The sequence below is a fragment of the Eurypyga helias genome, unplaced genomic scaffold (genome assembly GCF_000690775.1).
Source record: "Eurypyga helias isolate BGI_N326 unplaced genomic scaffold, ASM69077v1 scaffold8744, whole genome shotgun sequence".
Classification (NCBI taxonomy): domain Eukaryota; kingdom Metazoa; phylum Chordata; class Aves; order Eurypygiformes; family Eurypygidae; genus Eurypyga; species Eurypyga helias.
The window spans coordinates 1-12,242 of record NW_010246766.1 but is presented as its reverse complement, the minus strand read 5'-3'; the positions used below and the strand labels follow the sequence as shown (position 1 = coordinate 12,242).

General features: G+C 51.6%; 2 protein-coding genes across 2 annotated transcripts in view; one reads left to right on the top strand and one right to left on the bottom strand.

Moving 5' to 3' along the window:
- SLC16A8 (solute carrier family 16 (monocarboxylate transporter), member 8) overlaps positions 1–3,221 on the top strand; it is an 8,247-nt gene extending 5,026 nt beyond the window's left edge. The window contains exon 5 of the mRNA XM_010150512.1: positions 3,062–3,221. Within this exon, the coding sequence (XP_010148814.1) occupies positions 3,062–3,221 (160 nt within the window). The remainder of the gene's footprint in view (positions 1–3,061) is intronic.
- A 346-nt stretch (positions 3,222–3,567) lies between these two features.
- On the bottom strand, positions 3,568–11,634 carry PICK1 (protein interacting with PRKCA 1). Its single transcript, XM_010150511.1, has 12 exons — positions 11,542–11,634; positions 10,657–10,768; positions 10,066–10,194; positions 9,876–9,942; positions 8,686–8,775; positions 8,216–8,269; positions 8,042–8,104; positions 7,578–7,711; positions 6,730–6,822; positions 5,707–5,757; positions 4,034–4,178; positions 3,568–3,869 (listed from the first exon to the last, which is right to left on the bottom strand). Exons 1-12 carry the CDS (start codon positions 11,580–11,582, stop codon positions 3,625–3,627), a joined length of 1,224 nt encoding a protein of 407 aa, XP_010148813.1. The 5' UTR covers positions 11,583–11,634; the 3' UTR covers positions 3,568–3,624.
- Between the last annotated feature and the right edge of the window lie 608 nt (positions 11,635–12,242).

Sequence of the window (12,242 nt, the reverse complement as noted above, 5' to 3'; positions counted from 1 at the left end):
GGAGCAGAGTGGGGAGGGAGGTGGGTGTCCCGAGGGGGACGGGGAGGTGTTGGCACAAGACGGCTGCAACGCTGACCAGACGGTGGAGAGGGACAGTTTTTAGCCGGGGCGGAGGAACAGGGACGTGTGAAACTGGATTTGTTGGCGTGCGCCTCAGGGTGGGAGGGTAGGTGGGATATGGGGTGGAGAAAGGGGAGACAAAAGCAGGCGTTGGAAAGAGGGAGAGGTGTAAGAATAGCTGGTCCCTATGTACATATGTCCACATACCTACCCAGCGATGCGTCCACCCGTGTCCTGCTCCCGTGCTGGTACAACACAGAGAGGTTCAAACACCAAAAATAATGATAATAATAATCATCATTTTTTCCTCACTTCCAAACCAGCCCTGGAGAAAACCTCTTGAAGAGGCTGCCAAGGACTCTCCTTTTCCTTCTGCATTGTCACAATACAGAACGCAAACGATTAGACTCTTTGTAATCAGCTCTGGTATGCTTCGGTGTGGTGTCAGTGCTCCCGCCGCCCCAGACGCGCGTGCGCTTCCCTTTGCGACAGAGAAAACCCCTTTACGTAAAGGAATCAAAGGTAAGGCAGAGGGACAAGCCGCAGGCCCCGGCTGCCGCTGAAGGAGGCCGCGGGAGCACGTGGGAAGGCAGGCGTGACCCCCTCACCCCCCGCTGCATTTCTGGATTCGGAGAGGACAACCTTCCCTGGCATGCTTAAACCACTCCTAATCTGCTTTAGGTCTGGATCTTTTATAAACACCCCCTGGCCAAAGCCCTTTCTTCCGGTTTCCTGAACTGCTTCACCTCAGAGGCCCCGGGGCAACCTGCGACTGTAGCGAGGGATCAAACGCTAAGCGGGGGGCTACAAGGCAGGGAGCTCGTGGGGCCGTCAAAATAGGTGTTTCCAGGCCAGACTGGTGGCGAATTAGGGGGTAATGAGCGAGGCCTGCAGGATCCCTAAAGCCATTTAAACCCAGCCTGGGGCGGGGGTGACAGAAAGGGTTGTGTTCTGGATGCTCCCAAGGAAAGCGGCAAACAGGGAGCACCATAAAGCTGCTGAAGAACGTCAGAACCGGAAATGGGAGGGGAGAAGGTAAACCCGGTGGGGCCGTGCCACTGTGGCTAACAGCGCCATTGTTAGCTCTGAGCCAGTCACGGCAGTGACTTGGGGGGTTCTCCATTTCCAACCCACCTAGAAACACCCCAGTCCCGGCTAAGCACCACCACAGACCCCAGCCGCAAAGCTCTGGGAGATGGAGAAGCAGCAGCGTGATGGAGCCCTGCGGGCCTCCCTGCCCTGGGCTCTCCCCTACTTTTCCGCTCCACCACGTTGCTCTGTGGCTCTTTCCCAGCAACCCCAAACCCCGGTCCCCCAGGACGGGTTTTCCTTATTCACCACTACCCACTCCAAGGAGCAGCTCACAACTTCCCAGAGGTCCCTTGTCAGCATCAGGCAGGTCACCAGGACAAGGTCCCCTGTTTCCTTGTCACCGGTCCATGTCTCCCACTGAGCCTCACGCTCTTAGCACTCTCCACAGAAGCAGGTAGGAGCCCTCAGGGCCTGAGGTCTCGCCCCAGACGGTGCTGGAAGATCCCCAGGCCTCTTCCTTCCCCTCCACCAGGCAGGTCGCAAAATCCTGGCCGCGCTGCCTTTTACTTGGCATTGTTGGCTTTCCGGTCGGCTCCGCCGAAGGGTTTTCCTCTGTTCCTCTTAACCGCTCCGTCTCTTGGCACAACAAACAGCCCTGAAAGAGGATCAGGGACTTAAGCATCAGCTCCAGCTTGTGATGCAACAGCTGAGCGGTGCGGAGCAGCCAGCCCTGGAGGGGTGCAAGGACGGCACGGGGCAGGACCGGTGGCGTAGGAGGGCTGGTGTTCCCCCGGGAAGCCAAGATGCAGGGAAGGTGGTGTTACACGGAACGCTGGCCTTCTGACAGCATTTGTAAGCCGCCTCCTCTGGAAACCTGTGCTGCAGCGACCACCACACAGAGATTATCCACCAGTACACGCGAGGAAAAACGGCCAGCACGTGACCCCCCTCTTCCCACTGTTACATTCTGAGATACAAACCAGTGGGGGACGAGCCAACAGATCTCTGAAGAAAACTCACCAAGGACAGGAAATGAAATGTCACATTCTTTTTTTAATTAGAGACAACAGTCAGTATATGAGAGTCCACTTAAATCTTCCAGAGCAGCTTGACCATGGATGGCTTTCTTCCAGGCACCCAGAGAGATGACGAAGCTCCAAAAACAAATCAAAGAGAAAAAAAAAACCAAACCAGAACAAACCTCTCCGTTATAAATTAATGCCCTTAAATAACTAACTTCTCTCACTACCGCTAGAATGCAATGACAGAGAAGTCAAAGCCCGCGCCTCGGGGCAGCACACCGCTCCCGGCAGTCGTGCTGCCCACTAGAAGGGAAAGTGCCATCTGCATGTGGGATTGGGATCAGCCCACAGGGATGGAGGGAGAACAGGAAGGGGGAAAGCAGCGGCCTCAGCCCCCTTGGGTTTCCTTTCCCCCTTTGCCTTGAGCTGGGGAGTGGGACACTAGTAGCTGCTTCTGGCTGGCCCCGAGGCAGCACAAAACGAGGGGAGAGAGCGGGAGGTGGCACGGTGTTGACTAAAATCCAGCTCAAAGCTGCTGCCTGCAGGCCATGCCTTCCTCTCCCAAGGCTTCCTGTCCCTCCTCTGCAGTCTAAGGATGGGACATCTCCTTTGCGGTTCCAAGGTGGCTCCTGCCGGCACCTGCACAAGGACAGAGCGTGCAGGACCGGCTGCGCGCCCTCCCGAAGCACGGCTGGTTGTCACCCATCGCAAGGGGCCGCAGGAGAGGAGGACGTCGCAGAGGAGACGCAGGCGGCTTTGCCGTTGTTCTGCCTCGGACAAGCATGTCCGCCTCAGCGCCTCTGCCGAGCAGGAGGGCTCCTTCCTGAGCCGGGTCCTCCCTTCCCGCAGGGAAGGGCAAAGCCACATCCCACAGGATTCAAGCCCTGGGGCATAATCAGATCACAGGCTCCACCTTCCGCTCTGGGCCCCACATTTCTTAAAAACAGTGGCGCAGAGAGCCGGGGGGGAGAGATCATCCTACAGAAATCAGTCCTGCCGCCCATGGAGACACATGGAAGCACCAGAGAGAGGTCAGAGAACGGGAAGCTGGAAAGGAGCGAGCAGTGGGGGGAAGAGAACAACGCAGGTGCTAACGCTTTCCCATAGCTCAAGGGGGGGGATGGTGGGGGGCTGTTCTCGCTGTTCGAAACCATCTCCAGATGTTTAACCGGCTTCCATGTGCCGGGCGGGAGTGACGCGCCCCGTGGCAGCAGCGTCCTGCCTGCACGCAGCCACGTGGCGGGGTGGTGGGGGATGGCCCTCCCCAACCTCTGCACCTGAACTGGGCAGCAGAAACCTCTGGGGGGAAAGAAAATGGGAATATCCAGGCAAACAAGCAAGGGAAGGGAGAGGAAAGCAGAAGTTGGTCCCAATCCAGCCAGCTACCCCCCCCCCACCCAAAGCAGAGGAGGGATCCCAGGCTGGACATACGCAGAAATCATGGAGGATGAATCGCCAGGTGAAACACATGGATTTATAGGAGTCCGCCAGGCGTTTCCTCTGGCCATGCTCAGGCATCATCGATGAGCTTTTCGCCGTTTGCTTCCTCCTTCCCGCCACCCTCTCTCTCACTTCCTCCTTCCTCTTCTTCTGCCCCGTCCGCGTACATGTCCTTCTGCCCATAGCTGAGAGTAGTGCGGGCGAGGTCCACCTCAATGGGAAAGACGTCCGCGTCTCGGAGCACGGCATAGCAGTCGTCGTAGTACTTGGACATGGTGGAGACAAAACGCTGGAGCTGGAACACGATGTCCTGCACTGCAGGGGAGACACGTCGGGATCAGATCAGGTGGAAATCTCCTTCCCGGACAGGATGAAGGCTGCGATCGAGCCTCCCTCACACTAATCCCTTTTGGCCCCACGAAGGCCAAAGCTGCCTCAGGCTGATGCCTTCCGGCGCTGGACACAGTGGTGTTACTCACCATGCTTCTGGTCCAGGAGCTCGATTTTCTCCAGCACGTCCTTCCTCATCCTGGCAAAGCGCGTGCGAGCCTCCTGCCGGCAACGCAGGATAAGGCGGTATTCATAGTTCCCGGTGCTGACCCGGTAGAGGGGTTCACCCAGAGCCTGCGGAAAACATGGCACCGTTTTAGAGACCCCCCCCAACAGCGCTCTGTACAGACAGTCTGCCTACCGCTGCTGGCTCATGGTGACCGTGGGTTGTCACAGCCCTCTGGGGCTCACTGGAACTGCATCAGGAAGCATGAAGCAGGTGGGATGCTGAGCCACGCCAACGACCGGCAGGCAACGGGGCCGCTTTGAAGGCTGAATCCATGCCAACCACGGTGAAGAAAAGCATCGCTACCAAGCAAAGACAAAAGGATGGGCACCATTCAAGCTGGCATGGATTCTCATTGGAACTGTTCAGACAGGGCACTGTGAACAAACAAGCCCAGGGTCTGAGAGATGTATTAATTTATGTCAAACACACACCAGATTCTGCCCTCCTCTGCCAGCTTTGCCCTACACGGATCGCGTAACAAACTATACGTCTACACCAGGAACCCCGCGGTACCTACACATGCTGGGAACCAGTAGGGAGGGACCTACACACTGCCCCACAAAACAGTTTAGAGAGAAAGGAGTTAGGTCTGCCAGCAAAACAGCATTCTTCTCCTGCACCTGTAAACACAGCATACAGAAGAATCCATGTTACGGACTACAGCTTGGCGATGCATGCTGCATGCACTGAAACCCATGGATGTTACTCTCCGGGGCAAGGCTGGGATTCTTTCCGTCCCCTTGAGCAGGAAATTCATGTTGCATTAGGAAAGTTTTAATCCTTCCTGGCACTGGGAGCTAGGCATTCAAAAAAAATCCAATCCCTGCTCTGAGAGCAATACCTAGGATAAAAGAAGATTCTGCTCTGAGAGCAATACCTAGGATAGAAGATCGTGCTTTTATGCAGGGCAACCGGGCGTGTAAGGGACACCTTCAGTTATCTTAAACAGAGCTGTTAAGGATGACAGTCATGAAACTCTAAAAACCCGTTGTTAAGGAGAAACTTTACCCAATAGAAGATCGTGCTTTTATGCAGGGCAACCGGGCGTGTAAGGGACACCTTCAGTTATCTTAAACAGAGCTGTTAAGGATGACAGTCATGAAACTCTAAACACCCTCTTGTTAAGAAGATCCTTTACCCATTTCCTTCAGCTGCAAACGCAGCTTTCACATGTGTTTTGCTGTGCAGCAGCTAAACCTCCACCCCTCAGAAACAAGTCCGGAATTACCGATAAGCTGCACGCTACGCACAAATGGAATCCGGGAAGATAAACACCTTCATCCGCCTTACACATGCGAATGTGACTTAAACTCCGAGACAGCCAACCCCCGAGCCAACAGGCCGCAGGGGAGACGCCCGGTCCCTCTGCTCTCCCACAGCACTAGCGATGCACGGCAGTTACTTGGGGTGTTTCCCAGGCCACGTTTAAGGGTTTTCCGTTTGCTACCAACGACTGTGCCTAACTCCTGGGGTGCACTTCGCTGGTTTGGCTGCACGCGGGCACTGCAGCACTTCCGCGGTTGTAAGGGGCCGCGCACAGCGACGCGGCAGGGACGGAGGGTGGAGCTGTCATCCCCCAGTACTGGTACTCACAATGCAGCTGTACTCCTCATCATCCATCTCCTTGACTTTCAGGCAGTACGACTTCGCAGAATTTAAAATACATCCAAAAAAAAAAGGCAAAAGAAGGAGGAAATATTAAGAATTAGAAGCAATTTCATTATCAGCCATAGCCGTAGGGTTGTACCATTTCACGCCTTCCTTCAGAGCTGCAGCTAGGGGCGCTGCGGAAAGCACACTGGGATCAGAGTGTAGCAAACATCCCGGGTGGAAAAAACATCTATTTAGAGAAAGATGGGGAGAGAAAACGGTGGGGAAGAGAGCAGGTGCTTATGGTTTCTATTACAGGAGCAAATACTTTAGATAACTATAACCTAAGGAAGAGAAAAAGCCTGCATTCATCTACTGTTTGGGAAAACGCAGCACCAGGAAAGTGTGAGGGGGCAATAAATAAACAGGGGCGGAGGGGGAAAGATGAATTGTGTGAAGGATCGATGTGGGAAGAGATGCTGCCACATTCACTTACCTTAGGGCTGCAGCTCCAAATACTTCTCTCAACTGGTAAAAGGAAATAGATTCCTACAGTTATAGAACAGATGCACTTAACAACCTTCCCCTTTTTGGGTGTAGAAAACAAGGGGTGAGTGGAACGGAGGAGGAGAAAAAAAGGCACAGTCTAAATGAAACCAGATATGATATGACAGTTGTTTGATCTGGCTGAAGACTATCCAAAACTACCTGAAAAATATGGACTGGAGAGCTATTTTGGGGAGTTTGAGAGCGGAAGTTTCCTAGGAACTCTTCACAAATAAATAAGGACACTAGTTAGGTCACGTTGAAAATAAATCCTTTGGATTCTGGGAGATCTTTCTTGCCAGGGAGCACAATTAGGTTGAAAGCAGGTGTCTGGCAGCAGACAAAGCACTGGGAAAAAATAATGTGTTGTGGAAGGATGGACACGTGATCGCTGTGATGTGACCCTCAGGCTACGATTCCATGAAACTTAATTTCAACCAGTGCTTAGGGGGATGGAAAGAAAAAAAGCAAGCAGCTCACCAAATATTCAAACTTGACATCCAGGTATTTTTTGATGGTCAGCCTTGTGTCAGGAATGGCTTTATTCAGATACGTGTTCAAGTCAGTGAGCATCTGCAAGGCAAACATCCTGTTGGTGAACGTAAAGCCAGAAAGCATGACTGCAAGTCACGGAGTGCGACCTCCTAACCAGCACAGGTCACGAGACTGCCTCCAGTGACCTCCTTTCTGAACCAGAGCCCACCCGAAAGAAAACGTTCGGTCTTGACACGGAACCGCCGCGCTTAGAGCATCCGTTCCTGTCACTGCCAAGTAGTTCCCGTGTTAGAAATGCGTGCCTCGCTTCTAGTCCGAATTCATCTTCTTTCACTTTCCATTGGTCCTGGAAACCACCTCCCCCGATTCAAAGGCCCAACGCTGTCCATCCAACATGGCACGGGAAGTGGGGCTCAAATCAACACTCTCTTTGCTCAACTAAGTGGACAGAATCCCTGGGGACTCTCACTCAAATATGTTGATTAAAATCTGTAAATCGTTCCTGGAGTGCTTATCAAACACTTAAATTTAGTGACATCTTTTAATTACAGGCAACGGCATCAGGGAAAGGGCTCTGGGGACTACACGGCTCAAACTACGCCCTCATCCCCAAAAGAAAAGGAGAGGGATGTATTTATGTGCAAAAGTCAAAGGGACAAGATTGACACAGTCATGCCGTTACCTCTTAGGTTCTTTCTGAGGAGAGTTCCCTGAAGGAACGCAGACAAAGACTCAATGGATGATCTTTAAGACCACCCCTTCAAAGACAGGCTCCTGTCTTTCTAGTTTCCCCTCTTCTCCAGACCCTTTACTCCTATGGTTAAATTCTTTACCGGCTTAATTGTTTTCAGAAGGTGAATCCCAAACTTCTCAATGTTGCGATGGGCATCAGCAAATTTCACAAAGGCTTTGCTGGCAGCTGGTTGTGGCTCCCGTACACCAATGACAGAGAAAACATCCCCAAATGCTGGATGAGGGTAATAAATACAAACAGATGAACAAAGCTGGCCCCAGAGAAGAATCTCGCCTCCAGTAATACAACTCCTTCCCATAACCTTGCACTCAGCTGGGGAATGATGTTACATGTTCCCTAATGCCCAGGGGTTGGCAGTGTCTCACGGGAAAGACAGGGCCTGTGGCAGCACCGTGACCGCCAATGCCGGGAGGGCAGCCCGTCCCAGCGCGCGTCTGCAACGCTTAGTTTTCTTTGGGGGAGGGCGTTGCGCGCCTAAACACCGCCGAAAACTCCTGAAACCGGAGGTCAAGGATTTCTGCTCCCTTCACCCAGAGTCGTTACCTCTGTGCGTCTGGGACAGCTCAAAGAAAGCTCGGAGAAGGCTCTTGGTGTGCTCTGTCAAGCCTGTGACGGAAGAGAGAGAGAGCATTTAAGTCATTTCACTGAAATGTAACGCAGGCATCCCTTCCTGCATCCCTCCCTCCCTCCCTGTGCCTGACACAAGACGCAGTTCACCTTTGTACAACTCTGCGGTCCTCTCCAGCTCCTCCAGTCTCTTCACCAGTCCATCTCAACGGAAAGAAGAACCAGAACACAGAATTACAACGGTCAGATCCAGGACATGGTAAACACCAGTTTCATATCTCTGTCTCAAAGTTCCCTCGCCTCCGAATGCCCATCCCCTGGTCCAACATAGGAAGCTTTTAAAATAAGTGCAAACTCAGTTGACAGTGGGGGGTCATCACCTCTTGGCATTCACTAAGTGGGTCCCCACTTTAAGTTAACTTGACCTTAGCTGACATTTAGCTGGCCCCAGTGACAGGCTGTATCGCTCAGGAGGGGCAGTGGCCATCACAACAGTGAGGCAGAGCAGAAGGAAAGAATTATGGAGGAATAACGTGGAACATGCAAGCAACACCACGAAGTAGGTAAGCACAAGCGGGTCAGCGTTCCCTTCAGAAAACGTTCTCCTGGAGAACACTTACCATTGCAAAGTATGGCTCGGCTTAACCCCAGGGCATCCGCGGTCCCTGAGCTCATGTTCTCCACCAGCCGATGCTTTACCTTCTTCAATACTGAAGGCCAAGAGAGAGTTGCAAACAGGGATCAGGGTCATTTCTATGGGCATGAGAAGCTCAGCAGCATACTTCACTGGTTTCTCAGGCACCGAGTAAACTGAACTTAACTCACTACTGAGGCAGCGAGCAGAAAAAGACACCACAGAAACGAGATGCCTGGTCCAGCCATGCATAGCACATCCTCTATCCTGCCTATCTGGTCTGCTCTCACATCCCATGCACTTCAATCAGTAGAGCTCCAGCACTTCTTTTGGCAGACTATTCCAACCAATCGCTTTGCCACAAGCTACCCATCATGATATTTGGAACTATGCTTATGCTACTCGGTGTATTACTTCAACTGAAGCCAGGAGTCACGGCTGAAAGCGAGACAAATAAGATTTAATGTTCAAAGTTATCCCTCTGCTTACTTTTATCTTTTGAATCTGAGTCAAACCCTTTTGTCACCCCTCGAAGGAATTAATTTCTGTCTTTGCTGGTCATTTTCCTGAGCCCCTGTCCATGCATTAGCACCTTCATCACCATGAAAAGAAATTACAGCAAAAAGAATAAACAGATATTTTTAGGAACGTGAGAAAGGCAGACCACGTAAAGGAGACAGCTACATAGGCTCAGTTCAAAACACACTTTGTTTTAGAAATAAAGCCTCCCCTCTCTCCTATTAGATTTACGGTTGTATGAAACTCGGTGTAGATAGGTATTTCACCACTGTTCTCCAAGCCGAGAAACTGCAACCAGCGTTTTCCAATAGATACATTCCTGTGTACAGCTGAAAATGAGGTCAGCACAACTTTTATGTATTAAAAATAAATAAATAATCTCATATTACCGAGTTGAGTTTCATCACTCGTGCTAAACACAGTGCAGAACAACAAGCCTCCTGCAACAACAGTCAAGCCTCAATTTAACTTCCAAGACCATTTCAAGAAGTCAGGGAAGGATTTTTTTAAACCTGTAATTCTCTCTGACAGTATCCATTTGAAAATGACCGAGTTAAGGAAGAACAGAACCAGAATTTTACCTGGGTTTTAGCTGGGACCAATCTTTCACCCCTCTGTGTCATTTTAATACTCTAGGAAGAAGGAAACCAGCCTTACCGATATCCAGAGACTTGCCCTGCTTTGGGTCAGCCTGAAGCTTGTTGTAGTGTATCGTCACTTCTCCCTGTAGGAAGAGCAAATCCAAACCCACTGTGCTGGAAGCAAGTAGCAGTGGCTTCCTTTACGAACGGACAGTCAACTGTGAACTATGACCCAGAAGCTCCGGTGGTCTCCTCCTACCTCTCACCTTTACCATCTGTATCATCTTGGCCACCTCCACCTTGGTCTTCCCTTTGACAGACTTCCCGTTCACTCCCGTGATCTCATCGCCAGCCGCTACGGTGCCGTCTAAGGCTGCTGGGGTGTTGTCAAATACCTGCCGGAGAGGAAACAAGAGGAAGAGAAGGGTGAATGCAGGGCTAAGGAACAAAAAAAGGGACAATTACATTCCTCCTATTTAACTGGGTTGTATTTTGTTCATGGTGAAGCTGCAGTTTTCCCCTTTCCTAACTACATGGTGGGCTGACCATCTTGTTCTCCAGGGAAGCTCTTGCTGGCAGAGTGTACCTCCTCAAGCGTGGGATTTCTTGGCGGTGAGAACGTCACGCTGTTCCCCTGTGACTTCTAACATGCTCTCCAAGAAGGATAATTTCAGAAGGCTGAATTTAATTCTTCCACACCTGTTAGGTACTAGGGTAAGGCAATCTCATTCACTGGTAAGTGAGACGATGTCTCCCGCTTTGGGAAAGACAAATAGCAGAGGACTCTCCACGCTTCCCACCTCTCAGGCCAACCCTGTTTTACCAAGATGGTTTATTCTGCCCCTCCGAGTGCCCACCTGGACAATGTAGAGACAGGGGCAGTACTGTGCTCCTCCCCCAATGCTGATCCCAATCAGGTTCTGCGCGTCCTTCTTCAGGGTCACCGTCCCAGGCACGGTGGGGATCCCCCTAGAATGAGAAAGGGGGGATGAATAACTGAACACGGTAGGCAGAGCCGCACGTGTACGAAACAACTCTGGTATCTGAGTCGACGCAAAGTGAAAACACAGTGGGTGCTGCACGTCTGAATTCATCACCTGATCTCCGCCCTGCAGTCCACCAGCAGGGGCCAGCAGAAAGACCTTCTGGGCTACCTTTTTTGAGACTGCATGCAAGGATTAGAGGTGGGAGAGACACCCTCACCCGTCGCCAGGCACTGAGGAGACACTATCGTGTTTTAGTGAGCGTTTCATCTGCTCTTAGTGCTGGAGCGAGAGGAAAACTTGCCCAGCGTAAATGAGATGGAAGTGCTCCAGGTCAAATTCATTGCTAACCTCATCAAACCTTTCCCCTGCTCAGGAAATGCCAGCATTCTCCTCCTTACAGAGTCCAGAGTTTCTCTCCACTTCTTCCTACCTCTTATTATCTTTCCTCCATTGTAAATATCTGTTTCTCTGGCTAAGGCCACTGATTTACAGAAGATCTGTCAGCACTGCTTTGCAATCACAAATCCAGGGTAGTCGCTGCAGAGCAACAGAGAGCGCTCTCCTTCGCTCACCGGCACTGCTCCTGCCTCATTCCCGGTCCCCAGAGGGAGCAGGAAATCAGGACTGAACAGCACGTCTGACTCTTCAGCACACAGCCTCAGGAGCAGGTAAATTTATGCACTCCCATCAGGCCTTGGCTGCAAAGCCTACTTGCATTGTTAGCCCAAAACAGGAAAAGACAAGCGAAACACTCACAGCTTATCTTCCTCAATATCATAGTCCAAATCTGCAAACATCGTTTTGGTTAAGTGCAGCCCGTTCACTTGAAACTGTTTCTTCCAAACTCCCTGGGAAGAAAGAACAGAACAAACCCCAGTGAACCACAGTGATCTCAATAGAAAACTGCACAATATCAACCCGTCCCTCTTGCCAATTACCCTCTCCTTTTTTTTCTGAATGTCACACGTCACATTGTCGTCTCTATTCTTGCATCAAAGATCAAAAACCTGTCAAGTGTCTCTGATTTTCCGCTCTAATGAGACCTCCAGTTTGAACACCGCGTGTTTCAAAACCCACTCACAGGCAGTACTTCCAAAGCAGAGAACAAAACGTGGTCCATTCTGGAAGCCGCTCCTTCACATGCTCCACCTGCCGAGCGTCACGGCTCCTAGAGGTACGTGTGGTTTCAACCCCTATGCCCACTGAACATCGCCGTTTGCTGACTTCACAGCAAGCTACGGCACCCGTTGATGCTCACCACCTACCTCGGAAGGCTGTGCAAGGCTTCTGGCAACCCCTTCTCGCAAAAACCCCCTCGCTCCTTCCCCACGCACAAACCCTCCCGTTTCATTTTCTATGTAATTTCGGAGAATAATTAGCAGCGGCGTTTTGGTTTGGCCCATCCTTCGGCTGCACGGAAGGCGGGGTGACGCTCCCGAGGCAGGCACTGCCGCATC

Bases quoted from the DNA above. Each gene is read 5' to 3' on its own strand.
- PICK1 (XM_010150511.1), bottom strand. From the start codon at position 11,582: ATGTTTGCAGATTTGGACTATGATATTGAGGAAGATAAGCT. The intron at 8,105-8,215 runs GTGAACTGCGTC...CTTCCGTCACAG, and splicing joins GACCGCAGAGTTGTACAAAG to GCTTGACAGAGCACACCAAG. The intron at 6,823-7,577 runs GTAAAGAATTTA...TTTGCCTTGCAG, and splicing joins TTCTGAAAACAATTAAGCCG to ATGCTCACTGACTTGAACAC.